Raw genomic sequence first — 24,702 nt, forward strand, 5'->3', positions numbered from 1 at the left:
TTCGGAAAGTCGCCAATGTTGAAAATGAAGTAACTATAATAAGCGCCCGGGGGTGCGGGGATCTAGGGCTAGTTTCCCAAAAGGTATCGGATTCTAAGTTTTTAGGCACCTTTACATGAACTAACCAAAGCACCAGAACCATCATTTCAGCTGCCGCAATGGACATCTGTTGAAGAGCTCAGTTGAAGCTACGCAGAAACTGCGAACAGTCGCGGCAATTCCCGAGCCATCCTCCCCCACCCCTCGCACTCTTTTTTGACGCCGAGGACGTTTTTCGCGGATGGCTTTTGGCCGATCTACAGCCGGCGCTGGCACCAAGTTCCGTGTTGCAGGTCCCTTGATACATGCCAAAAAGGTACATACATCCTGCCGTCCTATACATGCTGAAAAAGAACTGGTCCTTGGTCCGCCAGTGTGCTTCCAGCCGGTCATCTTGTAGATGGAGCATCTGGAATATGTCAACATGAAGCTGGATTCCAGCAGCAATGCAGCACCTTTTTCACTCTACAACCCCGGTGTCAATGTCACTCTTCTAGGGGCTGTGTTGAGCTCAAGGTCCTGCATGTCATTGGGCGTGGGGATTGGGTGGGGTTCAAAAACTGTTGAAGCCCAACCTCAGATGTGTGCGCTCGACCGTTGACAAAACCATCCCGCACCTGCCATCAAATAGCAAAGGGAGTTTCCGAATCCCCAGTGAGACCACAAGACATCTTTCGCGGTTCGAAGAATAGGTAAAATGACCCCAGTCATAAATAAGTCACTAGACGCAGCAATCCACGAGTCGGTACGTTGTTTTATTCAGCTTCCCTTACTGTCGATATCTCCCCAGGGTCCTGTGCCAGACATCGTCCTTATCAACTCGATATATATCTTTACTCCCTCTTTTTTTTTTTTTTTTTTTTTTTTTTTTTTTTTTTTTTTTTTTTTTTTCCCCTTCTTGAGCAGGTTTTAAAATTTTCCTCGGGGCCCACGGGGTTCTACCGCCCCTTTAACCACAGTCTTTCAAGAGGTTATAGTTCCAACTTGCAAGTACAGAATATGACCCGTACATAGCGATAGGAAAGGAGCCATCTTGGACTTGGACTTGAACAGTGCAGTACTTCATCCAGGCCTCGCACCATTTGGAACTGGCATCGCTCTTCTCCATTGGATTAAATATAGCCTGGTTTAAGCAAATTAAATGCCAACGAGGCAGTAAACTGGCGACCAAACTCGAGTCGGCAATTTCATTTCACTTCTAGCTTTTGCTCGCCTCTTGTCTCCGATCCATTCGGGCTGCTCGTGGAAAGGGGATATTCGATTTTCCCAATTTAAATAACAGACAAGCGATCATGGGAAGCGGATTAAACGCCAACTTTACCCCAAACCCGACAACAGAAGCACACTCTCACTGGAATGAATTTATCCATGGCTCACGGTACCAAGATGTGTTTGAATTGTCATATGGTGGACATCACAGCAATAATTCCGACCTCCCTCAGCCGGATGGATCCCTACTGCCTTTGGATGCTCACGATTTCGGCGTTGAACAAAACCTCATGACACCCAACGATGGATCCTTCTCAACCATGCCTCAAATGTCCCCTGACAGTTGGAGAGCACCCTCCAATCCAATCTCATCTCCCATGGCTGAATGGTCCAATTACACAGCCCGCCGTTCTCAAATGTCCCCTGACAGTTGGAGAGCACCCTTCAATCCAATGTCACTTCCCATGAGTGAATTGGCTGATCACACAGACTGCCGTTCTCAAATGTCCCCTGACAGTTGGAGAGCACCCTCAAATCCAATCTCATCTCCCATGGCTGAATCGTCCAATTACACAGGAAACGCAATGAACAGTTTTTCTCAGACGGAGTTGCCTCTATATCCTTATTCAAACATGATTGAACCAGGCAATCAGACCATATTACCTAGGCAAAGAACTCAAGCAGGCCATCCGCATGGCGCTGGGCTAGACCGCGACTGCTCGACCCCTTGTCGGACTGGCAACATAGACCCCTCGAAACCCAGAGGAATATGGAAACAAAAAACATCAAGCAGAAAAGGATTTTCAAATAATTTGCCTTCCAATCATTTTCAGCCACCACTTCCAAAGACTGGGCCCCAGTCCCAGCAAGTTACAGGGCCTTTCATAGAGTATGCATTCCATGCATGCTCTGGAGAACCTGCAACAGCGGGAGCAAAAAAAAGGCGCAGAACTAAAATGGAAAAGAGGGAAACAGCACAAATCCGGAAACTTGGTGGTGCTTGCGGAGCGTGTCGAAGAAAACACCGCCGAGTATGTCCTCAACCATCCCCCCAGAAGGCTAGCATCTTCGCTAAACTAATGTTGGTATTTCATTTAGTGCAGTGTTGAGCATCACCAACGGACCGACAGGCTATCGGCACAGAGTGCCATAAGTAATTATCTTATCTCCATATCTTGGTGGAATAACTTGGCCTAACAGCTTAATAGGAGGTTATTCAGCGAGTCCTTGTTCAAGGTATGTAAAGCCGGTGCCTAATTCTCGGCATGCTAATTCCGCGCGCTTCCACCTTACTCACTATTGAGAGGTCCATCAGAGCAACCACTGCGTCAACACAACACGACAAGGGAGATGTGGTAACACCATCCGACCTTGCGCCCATTATATACGTCATAGAAGAGGTTGGAACCCATTCCAGTAAAGTCACGATTAACCAGTGGCTAGTGTGTCAAGTATGGATTATGTGACTAACGGATTTTCTTCTTTCTCAATAGGGGTACAAAGAACAAGATGCACGCAATGACAATGGCGAGAATCCGCAATCACACCCGCTGATTCTTCCCGAAACAGAAACCATCTTTGGCATCGCGAGTGAATATTATGATCCAGATATGGACCGCTGGTTGGCCGACTACCAGAACGCAGGGAACTTCGCCAACTTTGAGGAATCACATTAAACGGCACCTATCGCTCTCTGCAACGAATTTCGAAGGTTCAGACCATGCCTTGGCCAACAGCTTTTGCCGATTTAATTGGCAACAAGATTTGTTAAACTTGGGAGATAAGCCCATGACGGCCGGCAATATACCAAAAAACGCTGAAATACATCATTTCTCGTCGTTTGAAGCATGGAGTTGTATAACCCGTATACGTAATGTCTGGGATTTAGGCGTATATATTCGGGGAGAATTTCATTCTCAGGGTAGGCGTTAAGATATGTTACAGACGGCTTATTTTGTTGCTCAGAAACTTCAAAGCACCAATCATCTGCATCGGGTACGGTGGCGAGTTTTCTTCTTCGGGTAACCAAGGGCAATTTGGAAATGGCATTCTGGGTGGAACATTTTGTATACAGATCTATGGTATCTTGTCTTTTCGTTTTAGTATTAGATTTCCCAAGGACGCCAGGTAGACAGACGGACGGCAACGCCCTACCTACCATATATTAATATTTAATTCATGTCATATCTCAATATTGTCACAACGAAGCCGCAGTTTCGATAACTCCAGCGCCGCGGGCAACGGCTTTATTCTGCACCACAATCTCAACCGGGTATTTCCATTCCATCATTTTTGCCCATCCTGCTCAAGGAGCGAGAGTTAGTTAATATCAGAAAGAACGAAATAAGCTTGAATTCTTTCCATTCACGCTTCCCACAGCGTGAAGAGTGACGAAAGGTACAGCAACTATATGTATCCCATTGCCAACGTACCCCAATAAGCACACTTTCTTCCAAGGAATTTGCCAGCAAACGGTATAATCACCATAGTCAGAAGCAACTCCAGCTGTTGTATACTTTCTTTCCACTCCCTCTCTGCATCTGACTCGTCATCCCCATCGCTGAAGTCCCCCTCGAGGGAGGAATCAGATGCGGAAACTGACGGTAAGGAGGCAACTTCATCATCATCCGACAATGAATTTAGCCGTGACGCTAACAAGTACGATGAAGCTAAAGGGGAGGGAGAATGAGAGGAAGGGAAATCGGAAGACGTCGGCGGCGACGATGACATGATGATGGAGGTAATTGGCAGAGTTGGCCAGAATCGATCGGTAGGTAGGTTAAACAGCGTGGATTACGGCGTGAGGGTGAGAGGGAGCGGTATTGCACCGCAGTTATATCGACAAGAGCATTCAGCCAACCTTGATGACTTCTCGAGGCAGGCTTTTGCGGGCAGATATCAATTTTCGTAACACCCTTGGATATCAACCTGGTCGCCGCAAGTAAGCAAGTTACCGATCTGAGTTCTTTGGGCGATGATGCCAAGTCATCTTGACCACGTGAGAGTAATGAGTCACGTGGTTGCGGATTTTTTGGGTAATCCGATCTGTGAGTCGCCTCTGGCCGCGATGAACTCAATAGCATCAAAGGCTTTCCTGATATACCAGACGTCTTAATAAAACTTACGCTTTCCCTGCGACTTATAACTATCTCGTCTACGCTCCAACTCTTTGTTGCGGACTTTCGAAGACGATCACCATGGCTGACACGGTATGTCCCATCCCGCTATTTTTGCCGATTACGCCTCCCACATTGATTTCCTCACCACATTTGTTGCAGCTTCATATCATATCTTCTCCAGCCCAGCTGAGGATAATTTTCCAACTCCCCGCTGAAGCTAGTTCTTCATCGCAATATAGTCGCGAGCGCTAACTGCTTTTGCTGTGAAGGACGCTCCCGTTGTCGAAAAGAAGCACAGAAAATCTGTTGCGTTCAGCGAAGGGACCACAATCATGGATGCGAACGGGGCAATCTCTGAGGCTGGTCATGCCGATGACAAGACTACTGCTGAAAAGCACACTGCTGGTAAGTCATTGTATACTCAGCACGTAACCTGTCCCATTTTACTAATCATGTAACTCGCGCAAACAGCCTCCCCGGACAAGGAAGTGGACGAAGTAACTGAACTTCTTAAGGGTCTTTCGAAAAAGAAGAAGACAAAGAAAACGAAAGATGCGGATGCGGAGCCTAGTGCGGACGGCGAGTTCGACCCCTCGATGATGAAGAAGAAAAAGAAGAGCAGCAAAAAGGCCGCAGACGGTGACTTCGAAGCCAAACTTGCGGAGGCGGGGCTGGCTAGTGAGGAAGCCGCCCCAGAGGAGAAACCTTCGACTGAAGAAATCGTCAGCGATATCGAGCACGGCAGAGGTATCTGGGCCCACGGTGCTACACAACCCATTCCATATAACCTACTCGTCACTCGATTTTTCACCTTAATTCACAGCCATCATCCCGATATCCTCTCAAGCGGTTCCAAATCCTATAAGATTCCTCCGCCTCAGTGTCTGCGTGAAGGTAACCGGAGAACTATCTTTGCCAATATCACCGATATCTGCAAACGGATGAAGCGGTCGGAGGATCACGTTATGCAGTTCCTGTTCGCTGAGTTGGTCACGAGTGGCAGCGTGGACGGAAGCAGGAGATTGGTTATCAAGGGTCGTTTCCAGCAGAAACAAATTGAGAACGTGCTGCGAAGATATATCGGTGAGTGGACGTAAATCTTTTGGCACCTCGTTAAAATAATTATTTTTACTAACAAGATTTCTCAGTCGAATACGTCACTTGCAAGACGTGTCGTAGCCCAGACACGGAACTCAACAAGGGAGAGAACCGTCTTTATTTCGTTACATGCAATTCCTGCGGTAGTAGGCGCTCAGTCACTGCGATCAAGACAGGTTTCCGTGGCCAGGTCGGAAGACGGAAGAAGCAGCAGGGCTAAAACGTGCAAACTTATTTCGGCGTCCACATCTATGGTTCGCAATGGCATGTTCTTCTTTATTAACCTAGCACAATACACACTTCTCACGACTCGATCGAGTTTATTCTCTCCCCCACCCCCATACTGCTTCCTTTAACGACTTCTTTTGTCGTTGATTCCCTGTTCGTTTCTTTCCATTAAGGAAGACACGAGCATTACCCCCCCCCCCCCGTCCCTTTATCTTTCTAGCTTCTCCCATAAATTGACCCCCTAGAAGAAGCGTGATCCTATGAACTACCGCCATCATCATTGACGTGTTTTATTGCGGTTGTCTTTTCAATTCCTTTTTATTCCCTTCGGTCCTCGCGGTTCGAGCTTTGTATGTTTTCTCCCTGCATAATGTACATGTATGCGTCTTATGGAATTGGGCTACTTTAGAAGGGGGGGGGAAATGGTAAGGGGGAAGGAAGACGTATGTGGGGGGAAAAAAGGAGAGGGGCAAAACGAAAAATGATCCTAGATTGAGAAATTTTAAATGAAAAATACGATTGATATTGCTTCGAAGTATCTCCAAGGGCTCGAAAAACAGTAATTACGTGAGCAGCTATCGCAAACTCCAGTGACAATGGGTGGAGGGCGGAAAACAGCGCCCTGGCGCCTGATGTAGGTATTCCTCCCGCACAAGCGAGGAGAAAAGGACTAACCTGGGGGTTATTGTCCTCAGATGTAATCGTGCTGCGTGGCGCAGGGTCGGGTCAGGGATGTTTCGTACCCCCAATTTAACAGGCACTGGCCATCAAAGTCATTATTTTATAAGATATAGGCCATATGATATGTATTCCCCGTCCACAGGGATCGGGAATTAGCCCTCGAGCAACCGGATGCGACTCTGCTAAACGTCCGGTCCGATCCCGAAGCGTTGCACGGCCCCGCCTTCGCTCGCTTCCTCTGCGTTGTTCAAGGAACCGATGGACGGCCCTCCCTCCCTCTAGAATAATGCGTTGTCTCTATGCAGGCACAGCTCCCAGCATTGGCTTCAGCGGCTCCCGATGTTTAATATTGCGCGGGATGGGAGCGGGAGAAACATGCTTTTTAGATCACGCAAAGCCCCCTATGTCTTTCATGTTTCATCACTTTCCCGAACGCGACCGGGAGACTCAGTTTCGCCGGATGTCGGTCGTTAGAATCTCAAGGGACACCGGGGCGTGCGTGTTTTACCGGTCTTCACTGCAGTCCCTACAATTGATTTAAATTTTTGTCCGATTTCCGACGCTTAAAGTCTGAACATATTGTTCCAAACCTTCCGGGATGGGTAGCCCTGCCTGCCACGTTGCTACCCTGCTGCTGTTGAAACCTTTCGCATGCTTTCCGGATATTCAGGAACCATCCACAGATCTGAATGGTCAAAGTGTGGATCCTTGTCGGGTTGGAAAAGTTTCCAATGTAGTACCCAGATATGTCTGATCTTGTTGGCTGGGGTTACTCAGGGGCAATGTAAACTGTCCCACATATCCTTCTTACATGTACTGTACGGAGTACATCACGCCATGGAGGAAAGCCCATGTTGGCAAACCAGAAAGAAGTGCTGGTGGTGGTCAAACATGGCTGGTCGTAGGAGAGCTTGGATGGCCAGCAGCGCGGAAGATTTGTAAAATGTCATGAGATGCCGTCCTGGGCGCTAGTCCGCGAAATGGGAAAGAAAGGGCTGGAAACTTGGAAGCTGATATGGCGGCATTCACAATAGGAACCGCGAGGAAGCTGGGTAAAACATCAGCGAGAACGAAATTGTGCGAAGTACTTCACTCCCGTATTCTCATGAGAAATGGACGACGACTAAATCGAAACAAGGACGGGCCGAAGATCTAGGCTCGTCTTTTGGCTATCGCGCTCGAGCTATCATACATAAATAGTGTATAAATTAGAACTTCCCTCCTAGGATGGCATTTGCATGACGCTTGTATTTCGCCACGCGTACACAACACAGTACACACCGTCAGGAGGCTTCAAAGCGAAAGAAAGAAAGAAAAAAGCCCGAAAACGATGTTCCACATCCCAAGATCCATAACTACAGGGAGAGAGAGGTGAGTTGAGAAACAAGATGTCGTGGCGGGCCGACGAGCGGGCCAGCCACATCTAGCCATTGCCAACCATATTACCAAGTTGGCCGTGTTTCACGATTGGCTAGGAAAGAATAGGGCGGCTCAACTTCTGTATCTATATCTATTGGCGGAGATCTAGAGCGGTAAGATTAGCTCGAGAATAGTAGGGGGGGGGCGTGCGTGCTCCCATACATACTGTATATACATACACCCCTTGTGGCCGTGGGACAGGGACGGCCTGGATATCATGCACTGGGCCAACGCTCATGCGGCTCGATGTCCGGGAGATCTCTATCCGACTATTCTGGATTCTAGACAGTAGCAGTAAAAAAAACCCTTTTGCCGGCTCACGCATTTGCGGCATTGGTTCCCACGCCGACGTCTTCAGCGTTCAACGCACGTGGCGGAATACAATTCTCGCTTTGCTGCTTCCGAGTAGTCGCCACTGTTTCTCCTGGTTCGGTTGATACGTTGGCATGTGATGTATGTTGTTGAGACGGTGAAGCTGGTTGTTGCAATTGCAGCCAATTCTGTGCCAGCTGTTGAAACCATCGGTTCTTTTTTTTTATTTTTACTTTTTTACTTTTTTTCTTTTTAAACCTTTCTTTACACAGGCGCAAATCCAGTACTATCTGTGCTTGTTTTGGAGAGCGTGGCGTTTTATCACCTGCTGCGCATTGGTTTCCCGCGGCGCCGTCCTCTACTACCTATTTTGAATTGAAGACCAATCAATCACCTGAAAAAATTTAAGTGAGACTTACGCATCTTTTGGTATGACTTTGACATTCAGAAATGGCCGGCCTACAACACAGGTACGTTCGCTCTCTTGGGATTGTTATGGTGTGACACAGTTTCCCTTCAAAGTCACTCACTAGCTTAGCCCAGGAACGATAGGTTCAGGTGTCCAGATAAAATGCCATCCCACCGCTCTGGTGGGGCAAGCCAGGAAAAGAAAAGCAAATGAAACAACTATCGACGGAAGGAAAATGTTACTGGATACAAAATGATCCTACGTTGAGGTGGGAAACGAGGTCACATAAGATAAACAGTTGATATAGACTCAAGGAATTCTTACTTCTCTGCCCTTCAGGAAATGCAATTAAATTAAAAATTATCCGAAAATATAGATAGTTCCATCGTGAACAATGGCAGAACGTTGGATCGAAACAGAAATTGTGTGCAAGGAGAAGGAGTAAAATCGCGGCGAAAATTGGTTGCGGTAAATTCAGCCACACTCGCCCATGCCAAAGATATATGTATTTACCTATCTCTAATAATCGTAGCGGTAGCAGAAGGGTACTCCACCAATGGTCGCTCCACCGAGGGTGTCCAGGATTTGCCGGATTCTAACATCGGGTCGGATGCCATCCATGGAGATAATAGTATCCAACGTCAGTGGCCTACCCCGGTAGTCGTTGCCGTTGATTGTCGTCCAGCGTGGACGTGCCTCGTTTTGCCAGACACGGAAATTTCTGTCAATAAATGCGTGGTGCATGAAGAAGAGAGGGTCGCTAGGGCTGGCAGCGACGTCCATCATAACGCTGCCAATACCGTTATGGCCATAAGCGTGTGGACTGTGAAGACCTCTGTTAGCTTCTATGAAACCTCTCATTTTGAACTAATGTTTGAGATAAAACATTCAAAAGAGGGACTCACCCAGTTTCAGCGCAGCTGTGCATGGCTGCGTAGTTGGTTCGTCGGTTGCACGCAATGACGAAATCATTGTTGCATTGCCGTGTCTGGTTCTCGTCAACGGCACGCGCGAGGCAGTGGGGCCTGTTGGACATGCCTGGGCCGATATTGCAAGTGAGGCCAGCAAAAATACCATCAGTGATGCAGACGCCCTGTCCATTGCGAGGACCTGGGAGAGAGCCAAAGTAATCGTTGGTGAACAATGGTGCTTGGGCAAATCGACCAGCGTCTCTAGTCTCGTCCCACCAGGGCATAGGTCTATCAAGGCCGCACTCATCCCTCAAAACCTGCTCGAAAGTCCACACGAAGTAACGGTGCCACAAAAGGAACAGGTCATTGCCGTGGATCTGCTCGAGCTTTTGCTGATGGAGGCGGGCAAAGTCCTCGTAGCGATTTCTTGCATATTGGAATCTACCTGACGGTGGGCGGTCCATCAAGCACCTTACAGCCCTCAAAAATGCCATACGATCGTTGTGTGAGGCGCGGCGCCATTCAAGGCGCATGTCCGTCCTGCCGACGCAAGCTGCGCCAAATGTTGAGAAGGTTGGCTCATTGGGCTTTTGCTTTGGTGCAGGGCGGATCAGTTTTCCGATAAGATCCTTTCCCTGCTTAACATCTTCGAGAGAGATGGTGTGGAATTTGCCGAACGACGATAGGGGAAGGTTTGGACTCAGGTCGGCAAAAATATCCTTCACTGCCGCAGAGGCCAGTGAGGCGCCTAGAAGCAGTAGTGTCCACCGCATGGTCTGTGAGTATGCGTAGGCGTGTCAATGTCGAAGTGAAAGGATTAAACGAGTGACTGGGTTAAAGAATTATCCGAAGAAGAAAAAAAAGAGAGAAAAAGAACTACATTTTATCCCGGGGAATCCATCACTATTTCAATAGTCATGTCTGCCATTCAGGTGGGTTTCCGCTCAAGAAGTCGAGGAACCTCAGCTATGAGTTCCTATGAAGCGACCCCATGCATGTCTTAGGTGATAGCGTCCTTGTCCATGCTGCCCTTGTTCTGGAGGCTCTGTATGGTGGGAGACTCCACTCGTGGCTGGGTTTGACTTTTGTGGCCATGGCTTCCGGGAACGACCAAGTACCAGCTGGAAATAATAATGCCTTCAGCGCAAAATCCTTCTTGAACGGTGACCAAGCAAAGCGAGTACGTACTGTGTACAAAGTCCCAATTATCAGAATAATAATAGAATAATGATAGATCCTGCCCAACAATGATTCACCATATTCCCTGGTGATGGTATGACAAAATTGAGAACATCAATATTGATTCACATTAGCGCCCCTGCGCACAAAAGGCTTAACCAGGAAAGAGTGCTGGTTTTTCTGGTTCTGCCCTAGGACAACGACTTGTACCAGGAGCTGGAGCTCTCCAATTACGACAGACGGCTGTTTTGCCAGCGAAAGGTGGCAGACTACTCCGTACAGCGAAATCCATGAGGCTTTCATAGACCGACGCTAGCAACTGTCAATCATGCAGATTCGCAGTCAACCACGATAATTGCATTTATTTTCATACCAGCCCTGCAGACTTCACGGGCAACTTTGCAATTATAATTGTTGGCCTGCGAACAGAGTTATTGTTGTGCTGGACCAATCAATGCAAGGGATTTTAGTCGCTCCTTTAGTCGGCATATCGACCCGAATCGACGATGAGGTTTCCCTGATTCGTTGGTGTTTTGTGGAGTTTCCAGAAGTGTTTTCCGAGGCTGAGTAAGTTACGGAAGTCCGGAGCAGGGGTGGGTAAAAATATCCTGTCAGTTTGGCATAAAAAAGAAAGCACTATAGTAAAACCGGCTTCCTGGAAACAAGGTATGCGCTCTTGTCTTCCCTGGGATTTCTTCATCGCATTATTGGAGCAGGGAAAGACAAATTCCAAGGCTTCTCTCCTCTGCGGAGTGCAGCCATCTCTCGGCCATGTGTTCGGTGTCTCGGATTCGAAGAATCCACTGGTTCGAACCTCCATCTCATGATTTGTGGACTGAGCACGGTGGCTGCTGGTCCGTACCAATTCCATGATAATTCGAGGGGGGAATACGCGAATACGGCAGGGGAGCAAAATCGCTTAGTTCCCAAGTCTAGAATGTGGATTTTTAAATTGGATCAAGCGTTAGTGTTTGCTTGGGTGAGATCGTGGCATCGTTGGAAGGATGAGAACGTGAGCGTAGCGTCTTCGATGCCAAGGCGTTAACGTTCTGGTGGGTGAAGTCGCCGCCGAGCACTGTGTAATAATAATAAGGGGTCCGCCAACAGATCCTGGCTGCGACAGTTCTCTCTCTCTCTATCTCTCTCTCTCTGTCTATGTGTGCCTCGCCCCTGTTCAGAAAAGTAAGCTACAATCAGCCCAGAAATATTGCTGGCAAGAAGATCCATGATTCCCCAGGCAAAAGATCAGCAGCACCCGACCCGTGTCTCCAGCTGGCCGCTTGGGATTCTATTTTCGTACAATAATACATTGCACATATACAGCTTAAAGTGGGGAGAAGCGAAGCTTTCCAAGTCAAGGGATACAAAGATCTTGGACTGCAAGCCAGCACGGCGCTCCAACGGATGATTGAATGGGCATGGATTTCATTAATAATTGCAGAACCTGAAAGCGCAGCCATTATTCCTTTGATTGGAGTGACATCAACTTCCAAGTGCAATGTTGCAATGATACATAAGTTATTAGTGAAGAGCAATTGATAACTGCATCTTAACCATTTCGCTCATTCAACATCTTGTTGCAGTCACGTGCCCCAATTCTATATCCATGGTAGAATATCTTAAGACTATATAATAATAATAATACACACAATATGAATCCTCCTACATATATCATGACCATGGAATATAGATTCAAAATGGCCCCCGATCTCCAGCTTATTTTCAGCCCTCACCCTACCTACCCTTGATGGAGGTCATCACAATGTAACCTTTTTAAGTAACTAATCGCAGCAGCTTTTTAACTTATATGATCATTTGACTAAAATATGAATATACCTAACAAAACAAAATGTGTTTCACTTCTACATTCAATCAATTCAAGACAATAACGGTCATCCTGATATGAATAAAACACACAAATACTAATATCTGACAACTGTAGCTAGTATTATTATTATTATTATTATTATTTTCTTGTTCAATGATGAGTGTTCTTGTGCATATCCTCATTTGATTTGAAATATGCAAGCAGGATCTCCTACCGGCTGGTTGTACCCTGTTTCTCCCCGCCGATGTTGGACGCCGAAGCCCCACGCGTAGTGTCACCTATTCAAGAAATGCGTATAAAGTAATGTATGTACACATACATTATTACATTATTGTATGAGAGACACATTTTGCTAGCTCATCAGGTGGGAATGTTGCTACATGCTCAATTATATCATGTTACACATTGAAGTAGAAAATGTTTGCTTTACTTTTTTGTACAGTACATACATGTATCTGAGCTGTATTGTCATTATTATTATTATTATTATTCTTCTTCTTCTTATATACTCCGTACTTACACTATAAATTCCTTCTGTAGAGGGGTAGATATTATTTGTGGCGCACGCCGTTAAATCCTACGATACATACTGCGTACTACGTAGAAGCACCGTAGCCAAATCCGCACAAAGTCCGAAGGTTCGGCACGTCTCCTATCCACCGAGCAGCCCACGCAGAGCCAACTGAGGATTTGATCCTAGGCACAACTAGGTTTGAATGAGAATAATAAACGTTCACTACTCCGTACTGAATAATATATCACGAACAGTTATTTCACTTCACCCTGGCTCAGTCTGCTCGCAAACAATCTTATCCCATCACCATTTTGTTTGTCTAAGAATTTAACCTAAACATACGAGGGAAATAGAGCCCGGCTCTGGCTTGGTGTCTCACTGCGTCGTCCGAGATGTCTGACATCCCAGGTTTATGTTCAGCCGCCCCGTTGGGCAAAGCCTGCAGTCCCGTCCTTGAGGGCCCACAGAGACTTCAACACAAATAATGAGCCCCCCCCCTCGCAAACACGTGTCCTGGGAAGGGAATCAGCCCAGCATTCTCAGCCCTAGGAAACTTTCACCATTTGAGGCGGGAAAGCCATATTCACCCACCCCGCTACACCGCCTAAAATGCGAAGAGAGAAGCAAACGGTTATCAAAATCGAAAAAAAGGAGGGGTAGCAGCCTGCAAACAAAGAAACCAAGTCAAGTGGGGAGGGAGAGATTGGGGGGGGGGGGGGAAGAGAAAGGAACTACGACGTCCAGAAATATTTAGTCGTTTGGCGCAACTCCGCTAGCTAGCACTTAGAGAAAGCCATCAAAGCTCTTCAGCTTGTCTGTCTACAAATGGGCAGCGTCAGATGATATCTTTCTCTACTGAGGAATTCTGTCCATATACATGTGCAGTACATGTACATGTACATGCGAAACTCTATCCCCCTTTATTTTTGTGGCCCATGGTCACACAGCAGTGTCACAACCGATGGAAAAAAAGGATGAATCCCATCAATGTACCCTGGGGGCGCATGTGTGTCTCACAATTTAGACCTCCACGGGCTGACTTCAGATTTGATGACATTTATCTCCGACTCCTTTGGCATCTCGAGAAGACGGCCAGTGGACGCTTCGGGTGGGATGGCAAGGGCTGGGGGTTTTGGAGGCTCGGGGGGAAATACTCACTGTATGTACAAGTTTGCTGATTTGATAGGCGAACCGGATGGGCTTGAGAAGCATGCTCGATCAGTGAAACCTGCATCAGCCACGAATAGGACAAGGTGAGTAGTCCGCGGAATTGATATCTAGTATATGCCTTGAGGAAAAACTACTAGCTAACCCTAACCTTTTATTGGAGGAATACTATGCTCTGTCATTTACAAAAGCTATGCGCGGATGGATGGCTTTGTACATGTAAATGCACATAACTAGATGTGAATAATGACATAATCCTGGAGTACGGAGGTCAGTGGAGTCGGCCTTGATCCTGCATTGAACACTTATGGTACAACTTTCTGGAAAGGAAAAATCGAAGGGAAGCTATATATCATAAAAATGCTACCATCCGTGTGACCGCTGGGATTTCTGCCGATATGCCTGGTACAGTAAATCCCCTTTGCATACTTTTCACGCGGGCAAGGGGATTGTATTGTCCTGTTTGAAGAACTATCTTCCGTACCTTGGCCCACGAACCCAGAAGCAATCATGATGGCTTAGGATTCATCTCTGCCATAGCCGTGGATCTGCTTATCCTCAGTAACACCGCTGCCGTTCATTATCTCGACGCCTCATTGGGCTGCAATCACATCAGCAACGCCTGGCACATGTGGTGAGGACATTAGTGGTCTATTCCTCGGGGACCCAAACAACGGTTTCCAGGCATTGCGACGGGCTTCATATCTTCACTCTCCCAGCGGTGGGATGGAGACTATTGGATCTGCCTAGCGCGGTTCGGAGCCACTACGTTGCGTCCTAGAAATTCAATCCAGGACTGCGTCCGCATTTATAGCCGCATCTATCTTTTCAGCATGGGAACCAAAAACGAGGTAGTTTCGCAACTCGTGGATGGCGTGCGCTTGGTGATATTTCCAGCGGCCATCCATTCTGCCGTGATGCCTCCTAGAGAGTAGACCAACTTGATTTTCCCTGATGTCAGGACCAACAACGCTCTCTTATGACAAATTGCCTGACGGAAGTTGCCGGGGGGGGTCTCCTGAGGAACCACCTAGGCAGATAAACGAATTTTATCCCGTCTGCTGGCTGCTTCAGTTTCTGCTGCCTCCTGAGATATACCGACGGAATCAATAATTTTGCAAAAAGGGTCCAAGCTTGGGATATCCAAATGTATCCCAAATTGAGGGAATGGCTGGAAAATCCAGTGATGTGGACTTAAACCTTGGGGGTAATGCAGAAATGAGGTATATTCCCGACAGGAGTGACCAAATTCTTTGCCTGTCGTAGCTTGTTGTATGTCATATACATCTCCATGCACCATATGGTACGGGGGTCCTTGTGACCCATTGATGATCGGCTGGTGAGTATTGCGTAGGTGGTTCGGAGTTGGACTTGAGAATGACGCTGAGAATCATTGATCCATTGGAACCTAACTTACGCCGTTCACTTCTGGCGATGGCAAGGGGGGAGGGGGGGGGATGGATGATGCAATGCCTTCCCGTGTACTCTTCTTGCCCCACCGTCCCCTGCTGTCATTTTCTTAATTATTATTTAATCCGTTGATTGAGACTCAGGTCCGGAGACTGGCCATTCCCAGTATGATCTTTGGCCTCTACTATTATGAACGAGTACACTGGTAGCGATATCACGGAGGGGTTTCAGTGTTTTCAGCAATTTTTTTCCAGATTTTAACGCGCAACGGAGTTGTCGAGGTACGAATCTAGGGTGGACTCTAGATAGAAAGCTTCGACAATAAATGGAAAAGAAATGAATTTCACAATGCGCCAGCCCTTCTTCATTCATGGACCTAGACCGCATAGCGACAAACCCGTCCTTCCCCTTCTCTGTGGTCTCGGTCTCGGGTAGAACGCCGTGCTACTAGTATACCATTCATATATCCTCATCGTCGTCTGAACAAGGGTATGAACATCACCACGTCGTCTCATCCCATCAAACGACCTCCTAACAGCTGCAGCGGCTTAAGCTGGAAACTGACACCTACACTGTCCTTCCACCGTCAGCTGATTCGTCGATGAGATGAGGTGAGCTTTCCTTCTAACTAATTCGTGTGCCGAATGTTGATGAAAGGAGGGAGAGAGAGGAGGGCGAGGTGGGGATATGAAAGGTGAAAGGATCCGTGAGCATGGATGGGGCTACGACATGGCACGGCACAATAAATAGTTCGGTGATTCGTAACGTAAATGTCGATTCTCGCAGGTATCCATAGAAGTTTGATAGGTGTATTGGAAAATTCTCTCGGGGTAGGTGAAAAGGGTAATCAGAATTATCTGAACTTGGGTCTGAAAGAAGGCAATGGATTGTATTCCAAGGTTGTTTTAAGCAACAACAAGGGGGGGAGGGAAGGAGTTCAAAATGAGGTCCTACAGTCAAACAAATGCCCAAAGCAGCGAGTACCGCAAAAATAGAAGGGAAAAATATCGGGGAATCACAGTGCTGAGCTTGAAGGGGAAAAAAAAGAGGGCGAGATCAAGTTTTGCGTTTTTCCAAACGAAACCAAATACACAAATGCCAACAACACACGTAGAACAGAAACAGAGAGGGAAGAATCGCAATCATTATTATATATCATCTCAAAAGTCCATCGATAAAACATTAACCCTCCCCCCCCCCTTCTTTCGTTCAATTGCATCCACTACGCTCCAGCTCCGGTTGCGTTCGCCGTAACCCACATTGCAAAGGCCGACGGATTCCTCGTCTGCAAGTATACAGTTCCGGGGCCCGTGAATTTGCAAACCAACCCTTCACCGGCGCTCATACCTGAGATGATGCCCCCTGATGCGATCCGCTCCATGACATACTTGCAGTTCCAGGCGACGAGGTGGCCGTTGTCGACGTTGTATTTTTCGCCATCCGCAAGCTGCCGGGTTTGGAAAGGGGGAAGAGGCATCAGTATAAATTTTTATTATTTATTTTATTTTATTTTTCTTTCCTTTTCTTTTATATATGTATGGCGTTTGATTTTTCTTAATTGTTGGAGAAAAAGAAAAAGGGCTTGCACTTACATCTTTCTTGATAATCGCACCAAAACTCTGCATGAACAACAGGCCGTTGCCAGACATTTTGTACACAAACAATCCCTCGCCAGAGAAGAGCGCTTTGCTTAGACCCTGGTTCTTGTAGTCCTTGACCACGCCTTGGGTAGCGGCTAAGAACGCATCTTTGCCAACAGACCATGTGTCATGGCCGTTGAGGCGCAGGACGGTGATGTCACCAAGCAATGTCGGCGCGAGCAGAAGCTCTCCGGGGCCCGTGTAGGTCGAAGTCGACATTTCTCCACCGGCAATGAGCTTCTTCATCGAGAACTTGACGGATCCTTTGAGAGTCATGGTGGGAGACATGGCAATCATGGCGCCTGCGAAAATATTTTTTCTTTAGTTAAATTGACATTGGGAGAATCCCATCCCCAAGGGGGGGGCATCCAGGGGGGAAAGGGTAGGTAGCGGAAGGTAATGAAGTAACCAGCGAAATAATAAGTGATGTCTCGAAGACGTTTACTCCAACATACCTGGCTTAGCGCTGAGTGGACATCCCATTGCCAACTGGAGAGTCAGGATGGTGTTCGAATCTCGGTGGCTAATCCGGTAGCTACCGCCATTGAATGTGCCGACATCATCCGCGGATGTAGACTGCACGCCCGCAAATTGACCCTGGGGTGGGGCTCCGCCAGGTCCAAGCGGTGACTTTTCGGGGAGAGGTGAAGCTTGCGGTGGGGGTGGAGAGGTTTGACCTCCGGTTGGAGGGGGAGGGTACGCTAATGGGCTAGGTTGGCCTCCTGGGGGTGGGTAGTTGTAGTTCGGGGGCGCGGGTGCATAGCCGCCCTGGCCTGGAGGAGGTGGGTATGCTACTGGATATGTTAGTGCATGTTGTGTCGGAATTGCGTACGGCGAAGAGTTCTACCAAAAAAAAAAAAAGGAGAGGCATGCAGCCTAAACTGCTATATTTCGCAAGAAGGTAATAATACTCCAGAAAAGTACGTACCTTGTAGCTGGTTCGGAGCTGGGTCCATCGGTAGTCTCTCATGTTAGGTCGCTAGCAACATCAATTATTTATAAAGAAAAATGTTGAAAAGGGAATCCTACGGGGATAGTATCCTCCCTGTGGAAGCTGTTGCCCTTGGGAGGGTTGGTGTGCCATTCTCGACGATGATCAACCTAGGATGCTCGATGAAGCGGGGTAAAAAGAGAATGGATGCGACTTATGCAAGGGAAACAATACTAAATAAATTCTTTATAAGAACGAAATAGATAAATATTAAATAAAACACAGCAAAAAATAACTATAAATCAATAGAAAGAGGGAGTACAAGGGCGAATCTTATGCGCTGATAAAAGAAAAAGAAAAAAAAATGAAAACCATTCTTGAGGACGAGAGGGGGGGGAGGGGAGCGAAGAGAGCTAAATATATGCAGCGAGTCGCAAGATCGCCAGCCGAATAATTCTTTCTGGCCCAAAAGCCATTTTAGAACCGTCTTAGGCCCCAGCGGCTAGGCAATGAGATGGTTGGATCAACCGGAGGTTCATTCGATATGCTCCGTAGATTGGGTGAAGACATGAATAGCTGACGAATGAGCGCTAAAGTGCATATGATGATAGACATACAGAACCGCCAGAACCCATGCTAAGAGCTTGGTTGGGAACGTGCAGGGCGGCTGGAGGGCTGTGACAGATTGACATATCTGTACTGTACTGTACTGTAGTTACATAGTAACAGCGGGGGATTTATATTGGCGGTCAAGTTTGCCCAGGTGGATGGATAGGACAACGACGGGCACTTATCATTATTTAGAAGGCCCCGAAGATTGACTGACCTGCATGGGTTAGTTAGCATGAAGTATCCAAGCTTGTCATGGTTCATCAATGGATAAGGATACAATCCAATAACTATTTCCATTCATTCTCCACTTGTCTTTTCTTTTTTTTCCCTTTCGAATATTATTGATGTCATTGCGCGTGAGCGAGCCATTTCGATTTTTGTAACTAACTAGCAAGTCTGGTTTTCGATGCGAAATAATAACAATAATAATAATAAGCTCTCCGAAGCATCATGCCCCTCACCTGCTGCTGCTGCAAATGAGGGGGAAAAACCTTGAAGGCTGAATACGAGATTTGCTGCTTTTTGTGGAAATCCTCTTTTTGCACAGACAACGGGCCAGGCTTTGAATAGGTCATCATCGAACAAAAACTCCTTCAAAGTATTCGATGGCGACAATGGCAAAACGACTGGATTTGTACCGCATGCCGGAGTAGACCAACGAACGATATACTAGGTCCCCAAGCTATGTATGGATTCCATATTTGCCCGTTCATCATGGCATTTTCCGTGCAGCAGCAAGGATATCTCCTCTCTTCCAAGGGCAAGTGTTTTGAGATTTTTTTGGTTGGTGATATTAAATAATAAGAATGATCCTGCTTTCGCCTTGGCCCTGCAAAATGTGGCTTTTTGAAAAGGTGGCTGTGCAGTTCCAGGCCTGCAAAAAATTTCCTTTTCTCAGCATTATTGTCTGGGCTGTTTCTGTCCGATGAGACACATATACAGTCCCGTGTCATAAGCTTGAAACTTTTATGACTTCCAGTCAAATCATAGTAGTCTCAAAGTAGTTTGATATCTACACTGTTTATTGTTGTAATCACAGCTTAATGAAGATATGATAGAAAATGTGTGAGAAGAATAGAGACCAATGAGTGCATTTCAGTGTCATGTGACACTATAACTGCAACTAATTACTATTGCATCAAACTACTTTGAGACTAGTCTAACGCGGAACTGTAGTGAATGGAAAAAGCAACGAAGTTATAGTGGGTTTGTATACCAGAGCGTTTCTACAGCGTCGCACGACGGGGACAAAAATAAATCCCCTTTCAAATATGAATTATGCAAAAGAAATACAACTACCGAACCGAGGAAGATGTCCAAGAATTGATAGATACAATCGCAAAATAGATTATTATCAGCATCCGTTTACTCCAGGCAGGTGAATCATTATTATAACTCCTTAGGGTGGGAAAAGGGGAAAAAGGACGAGCAGAAAAACAAAAAAAAAAAAAAAAAAAAAAAACAGAAAAAGAAAAAAGAGGAAAGCCAGAGTATGCGCGCTACCTCGGCATATATCAAATCAAGACAAAATATCCAGGGGCCTACCAGACCAAGACAAAGGGGAAGTCAACTACGTAGTGTTCTGTGTTGGGTTTTGTTTTTTTTTTTTTTTTGTTTTTTTTTTTTTTTTTTTTTTTTTCCCAAAAATCTGATCTCATCCTCTTAACAAACCAAGCACGACTTAAACTAGGCAAAGAAAACATGCCAATATTTTCGATGTGGTTGTTGCATCATCAGTCAGAAGGTGAGCCAGACAACAGAGAGGAAAAACAGAGAATGAAAGGGAAAAACACGCAAGTAATATAGATAACGGGGGGGGTGGGGGGGGGAAATCTAGGGGAAAGAATCGACGCAGGATGGCGGCGTCATTATTAGTTGACAAAGGAGGGGAAAAAAAAAAGGAAAAAGGAAAAAGGAAAAAGAAAAAAGAAAAACAAGAGACCTAAGGATAGAAAGCTAGAAAGGAAAGTAAGTGGCAGTAGGTTAAAAAAAAGGGAGCCGGGTTAGTCAAGAAAAGAACTCCAGTCGGAAAAATGAGATTTTATCCAAAGTTGAAGTCTGTCACTAGTGGCGCAGCGGAGTTGAGTGAGTCTTCGCTTCGTTCGGAAGTCGCCGCGCGCAAAGATTGGCACATGCATGCTGCTGTATAGACGGCAAACCGTGAGATCGATCATTGTCGGGAACGGATCTAACGAGGACACTATGTTTATATTGGAAAGCGTGGTCATCCCCGCATGGAGCCGATATATATATATATATAGTGGGGTCGATAGACGGGAGTGCGAGGTGCGAACTACGCTGTCGATCCAGCAACCACCAATAGTAATATCCCAGTGAGAATTGGTAGAATGCAGGAGACCAATGTTGCTAGTCGCAGGCAAGAGGAGATGAGGCAAGATAAGGCTCCATGTTTGTTATAGCGCTGTTGTCCCTTCATTTTTGCTGTGAGGAATATAATCTCGATTCAAACGTGAAAAAAAAAAGAGCCACCAACGCCGAGGTTCCATGTTTTAAATCCCAAGTGTTCATCCGACCTAACAGAGCCCAAAGCCAAAGGAAAAAGATATCAAGTGACGAAGATGGTGTGGGTTTAAAAAATGCCGTTGACGATTTTGGAGCCGACGGTCGCACCAGCACCGAAGATTGCTAAATAAAAATTTACGTTAGCACAATTGTAACACGCTCATATTATATGTCACATTGGAAGACTTTTTAATCAGACATACCGGCGTTACCCATTTTCTTTCCGAATTTCTTCCCATTCTCTTCGAACTTGCTTGGTCTATGGGATCCAGAGGAGCCTGAATGGGACACCTCAAGAGGAAGATTGCCATAGCTGCTGACTGGCTGTGGTGAATGAATTGTCGATTTCTCCTCAATCACACTGACATAGGTTCGGGGAAAGATTCCTTCTAGGCGTGTGCGTTCATTCCGGCCTCGCCACCCTGTAAGGGGCAATCAGTAACCTGGCGTTTCCTTCATGGGTTAGTATAGTAAAGTCTTGGGACAACGTACAATCATTATTCATGTGCTCCAGAACCTGAATTTTATCTTGAGGCTGCAAAGCCAAATCCCCAGCATCGGTAGGCGTGTAGGCGTAAAGGGCAGACGCGATGGATAGAATCGGAGGCCCAGAGGCGTATGCGGGCGGGGGAAGCGGGTCGTTGTAGGGTTGTGGTTCGGGACTCTTCTCGTTCAAACGCATGCTGGACAATTGACTCGTTGGCGGTGGTGAATCTGCGGTCGACTGCTGTACTGAAGTTTGGAGTTGTGCCTCGCTGGGGAGTTGTGCAAGAATGGCGGATCGCTGGGCCTGGGAAATGACATCTATGTCTACGAGGAATTCCAGCTCCTGTTGATGGTAAAAAAAACAAAAAAAAACAAAGAGAACGATTAGATTTTAGGCCTGCGGTTTAAAAGGGATGATACAGAAGAAAGGAAAACTGGGGAACGAACGGAACTGATGGTTCTCAATGACCGAGTGCCCTGGGCGACAACAGGCTGGGTTCTTGGAGCCATGCTGTCGATAACACCAATGAAAGGATAATTTTACAACGTATAACGAATGTGATGTACTTTGTATTCGGGGGAAAACCAGCCCGGAATCAACGGAAACAGGTCGAGGACAGACGCTCTCGATGCAGAGGACGAGCGGGGCGGATGGAAGAGGATGGCGGGAGTGGAAGCCGATGAATGGGGGGAGAGGATAGAGGATGGAGGATGGAGGATGGAGGATGGCGGATGGCGGAGTTGAGGTTTGGATAGGGTAAAGGTTACGGGTGGAAGGGGGTGTGGCTGACGGATGAAATTGCACAAGAACCAGCCAACTTGCTTGTTCGCTCTTGGGGGGACTCTTGGGGACTCTTGGGGGGCGATGGGGCTGCACTACTCTACTACTTAGCCATTGACGAACACAAGGAGAGACCCGGGATGAGAATTCCTGCTAAGAAGCTAATAATAATGATAAATAATAAATAATAATGACAACACTAGCAACGTGCTACAGATGGATAAAGTAGGCTTCAATGTATTCTTATGACTGACTGTTGAGGTTTTGTGCACAGATAGCGCCGCAGACTTTGGATGTAACTATGGTATTCGCAATACACCGCCGCTGCTGCTAAAAATATCCCACTCTCCAGCAAAATCATCCCTGCTTCCATGTATTATACCGTCGTCATTACGCCTCGCCTGGGCAATTCGACAGCAAACAAAGAGGATAGTTCTTATAATAATTAGGAGTAAGACATCATTATTATATTGACTATACGGAGTACACAGGAAGATTTACGTCCTTTCCGGAGTACGTTACCTGAGTCGAATGCCTGAGTCTATCAGAAGTCTCCGTTAGAGCATTCTTGGCCGCGGTCTTCGTTCGCACAAACTATGGACAGTTTGACCAAGCAACTCGTGGGAAAATATATATATACAGCCTATCAGCTCCAGATTGTTCACCAGCTGTCATAGTTTTTCATTCATAATTTGAACCATACCAGATTGAATCTGATTTTGCGATACAAATCCCAAATGCGCATCTCAAAACAATCCCAGAGAAGAGGAGTAATGGTCCAGATTCCAGGCCAAATGCAAATGCCTATCCCTGGTGGCTCGCTCCGCCACAGACAGCTTCGTCGATCTCCATGCAGGACCGGTGCAGCTCTGCCAGTGACATTTGACTTGGGGTTGTACTCCGTATACCCAGGGGGGTTCTTGTGTGCGACAAACAAAGCACTTCACCTTCTTCGTAGGGACACTAAATGCTCCGTAGTTCGGTCATATCTGACCATAGTCATAATCTCGCCGTGCCTTTCAGTCTATCGAAAGTACACGGGTGAATGGAACAATTCTCTCCCAGGGCCCTCTATTGTTGAAAAAAATCTGATACATAAATGCCAACAGCACCAGGGCTGATATGACAACAGAATTTTGAAAACTTATTGGTTGGAAGCTATCGAGGGGTGTATTGCAAGATCCATTCTTATGTTCGGCCTGCGGGGTATATGTGGCGTAGGGCTGCCCCGAAGGAAAGATTCTTGATACTCCTGCGCTGCGGATTTGTACACATGGCATAAGAACCATTCACAACCGGCATTCCTGACAGCCTAGCTCCGGATTCCAATTTTAATTTTTTAAGCTACATAAAGCCCTTTTGAGATTCCAGAAAACAGATCGACGGTCGAACCCCCGAAAGTTCCTGATTCAGCCCTATCTATCCCTTAAGGATGGGAGGGTACCTCGGGCCTCAAGGAGAAACACATTTTAAAGGTTTTTGATATAGACGGCATTTAATTGTTCCGTACGGGTTGGGTTGAGATTCGCCGTCACTTCTTAAAATTAGCACCTACCCTGAATATGGCTGAGGACGTCAAGAGTTGTTGGCAAGGATATGTGTATATCATATTGTTTCTGTAGTTAAGTGTGTTTCCTCCTCGTCGACACCAAAATAGAGCGCCAAAAGAGCAAGGAGCAAAGCAAAAATGCAGGGAATTAGGAATCCATCCAGTAGTCAGAGAGCAGAAAAACTATCAAGCAGATTTGACCATTGTCATATCTCGCAACTGTAACTACGGATTTAGAGCCTGCATTGTTGATAGAAGAAATCCCGGACACCCGATCCAACACTTTTTCCGGTTCCGAGCCGCCAAGAAGCCCCGGGCTGTTGTCTACGGATCAGATATAGGATGTCTATCAATCAAGGCAAAGAGCGATTCTTCAATTTATATGATATGCTTGAGAGATATAAAAATCCTGCCAACTTGAACCCTGAGCTCCTCCAGAATCGGGGTTTGCTTCTCTACATTAGCTGAAGAAGATACTTCCGGGGTTGTGCCTTGCTATGTTGTCACGGAGATTCCTATATAAAGCTATGATGTAACTAGTTAGACGTTCATTTCCAGGCCTGCTCTAGATGTGAAAAAAGAGAGTGTATTGCCATATCGATAGAACATGAGCGAGTAGCAAGGTATTTGGGAACATGTGTACTAGATTTATGTGTA

The 24,702-nt window shown here is 46.6% G+C and overlaps 8 protein-coding genes across 12 annotated transcripts; 4 read left to right on the forward strand and 4 right to left on the reverse strand.

Annotated features, from left to right (window-relative positions):
• Positions 1 to 936: 936 nt before the first annotated feature.
• Positions 937 to 3,439, forward strand: BDBG_01959. Of its 2 annotated transcripts, XM_031720569.1 has the most exons (5): positions 937 to 2,279; positions 2,347 to 2,401; positions 2,457 to 2,484; positions 2,564 to 2,648; positions 2,742 to 3,439. In XM_031720569.1, the coding sequence occupies exons 1-5, from the start codon at positions 1,332 to 1,334 to the stop codon at positions 2,922 to 2,924; spliced, it is 1,299 nt and encodes a 432-aa protein (XP_031576792.1). In that variant the 5' UTR covers positions 937 to 1,331; the 3' UTR covers positions 2,925 to 3,439. The 2 variants fall into 2 exon arrangements, with proteins under 2 accessions (XP_031576792.1, XP_031576793.1); XM_031720570.1 differs by having other exon boundaries at positions 2,347 to 2,484.
• BDBG_01960 (uncharacterized protein) lies at positions 3,302 to 3,978 on the reverse strand (the record flags this gene model as incomplete). The annotated part of the gene is made up of 3 exons (XM_031720571.1): positions 3,302 to 3,338; positions 3,407 to 3,549; positions 3,681 to 3,978. 2 exons carry the CDS (start codon positions 3,976 to 3,978, stop codon positions 3,446 to 3,448), a joined length of 402 nt encoding a protein of 133 aa, XP_031576794.1. The 3' UTR covers positions 3,302 to 3,338; positions 3,407 to 3,445.
• A 304-nt stretch (positions 3,979 to 4,282) lies between these two features.
• On the forward strand, positions 4,283 to 6,233 carry BDBG_01961 (translation initiation factor 2 subunit 2). Its single transcript, XM_002627244.2, has 4 exons — positions 4,283 to 4,457; positions 4,637 to 4,772; positions 4,839 to 5,450; positions 5,516 to 6,233. Exons 1-4 carry the CDS (start codon positions 4,446 to 4,448, stop codon positions 5,683 to 5,685), a joined length of 930 nt encoding a protein of 309 aa, XP_002627290.1. The 5' UTR covers positions 4,283 to 4,445; the 3' UTR covers positions 5,686 to 6,233.
• Positions 6,234 to 7,323: 1,090 nt separating this feature from the next.
• Positions 7,324 to 12,117, reverse strand: BDBG_01962. 2 transcript variants are annotated; one of them, XM_002627245.2, is made up of 4 exons: positions 10,614 to 11,671; positions 9,420 to 10,546; positions 7,944 to 9,337; positions 7,875 to 7,898 (listed from the first exon to the last, which is right to left on the reverse strand). In XM_002627245.2, exons 2-3 carry the CDS (start codon positions 10,196 to 10,198, stop codon positions 9,034 to 9,036), a joined length of 1,083 nt encoding a protein of 360 aa, XP_002627291.1. In that variant the 5' UTR covers positions 10,199 to 10,546; positions 10,614 to 11,671; the 3' UTR covers positions 7,875 to 7,898; positions 7,944 to 9,033. The 2 variants fall into 2 exon arrangements, with proteins under 2 accessions (XP_031576795.1, XP_002627291.1); XM_031720572.1 differs by having other exon boundaries at positions 7,324 to 7,898; positions 7,960 to 9,337; positions 9,420 to 12,117.
• On the forward strand, positions 10,275 to 10,898 carry BDBG_01963 (uncharacterized protein; the record flags this gene model as incomplete). Its single annotated transcript, XM_031720573.1, has 2 exons — positions 10,275 to 10,605; positions 10,800 to 10,898. The coding sequence occupies exons 1-2, from the start codon at positions 10,417 to 10,419 to the stop codon at positions 10,896 to 10,898; spliced, it is 288 nt and encodes a 95-aa protein (XP_031576796.1). The 5' UTR covers positions 10,275 to 10,416.
• A 2,062-nt stretch (positions 12,118 to 14,179) lies between the features above and the next one.
• Positions 14,180 to 19,653, reverse strand: BDBG_01964 (DUF124 domain-containing protein). Of its 3 annotated transcripts, XM_031720574.1 has the most exons (6): positions 18,984 to 19,548; positions 18,193 to 18,920; positions 18,092 to 18,109; positions 17,619 to 17,954; positions 17,116 to 17,465; positions 14,180 to 16,970 (listed from the first exon to the last, which is right to left on the reverse strand). In XM_031720574.1, exons 2-6 carry the CDS (start codon positions 18,245 to 18,247, stop codon positions 16,746 to 16,748), a joined length of 984 nt encoding a protein of 327 aa, XP_031576797.1. In that variant the 5' UTR covers positions 18,248 to 18,920; positions 18,984 to 19,548; the 3' UTR covers positions 14,180 to 16,745. The 3 variants fall into 3 exon arrangements, with proteins under 3 accessions (XP_031576797.1, XP_002627293.2, XP_031576798.1); XM_002627247.2 differs by having other exon boundaries at positions 15,693 to 16,970; positions 18,193 to 19,653; XM_031720575.1 differs by having other exon boundaries at positions 15,693 to 16,970; positions 18,092 to 18,920.
• A 1,643-nt stretch (positions 19,654 to 21,296) lies between these two features.
• On the reverse strand, positions 21,297 to 22,225 carry BDBG_01965 (uncharacterized protein; the record flags this gene model as incomplete). The annotated part of the gene is made up of 4 exons (XM_002627248.2): positions 21,297 to 21,352; positions 21,433 to 21,651; positions 21,722 to 22,058; positions 22,163 to 22,225. The coding sequence occupies 4 exons, from the start codon at positions 22,223 to 22,225 to the stop codon at positions 21,297 to 21,299; spliced, it is 675 nt and encodes a 224-aa protein (XP_002627294.1).
• Positions 22,226 to 23,159: 934 nt separating this feature from the next.
• On the forward strand, positions 23,160 to 23,581 carry BDBG_01966 (uncharacterized protein; the record flags this gene model as incomplete). Its single annotated transcript, XM_031720576.1, has 1 exon — positions 23,160 to 23,581. A coding segment is annotated over exon 1 (348 nt), but the record flags the coding sequence as incomplete, so codon positions are not given.
• Between the last annotated feature and the right edge of the window lie 1,121 nt (positions 23,582 to 24,702).

This window comes from Blastomyces gilchristii, assembly GCF_000003855.2.
Source record: "Blastomyces gilchristii SLH14081 genomic scaffold supercont1.3, whole genome shotgun sequence".
Lineage (NCBI taxonomy): Eukaryota > Fungi > Ascomycota > Eurotiomycetes > Onygenales > Ajellomycetaceae > Blastomyces > Blastomyces gilchristii.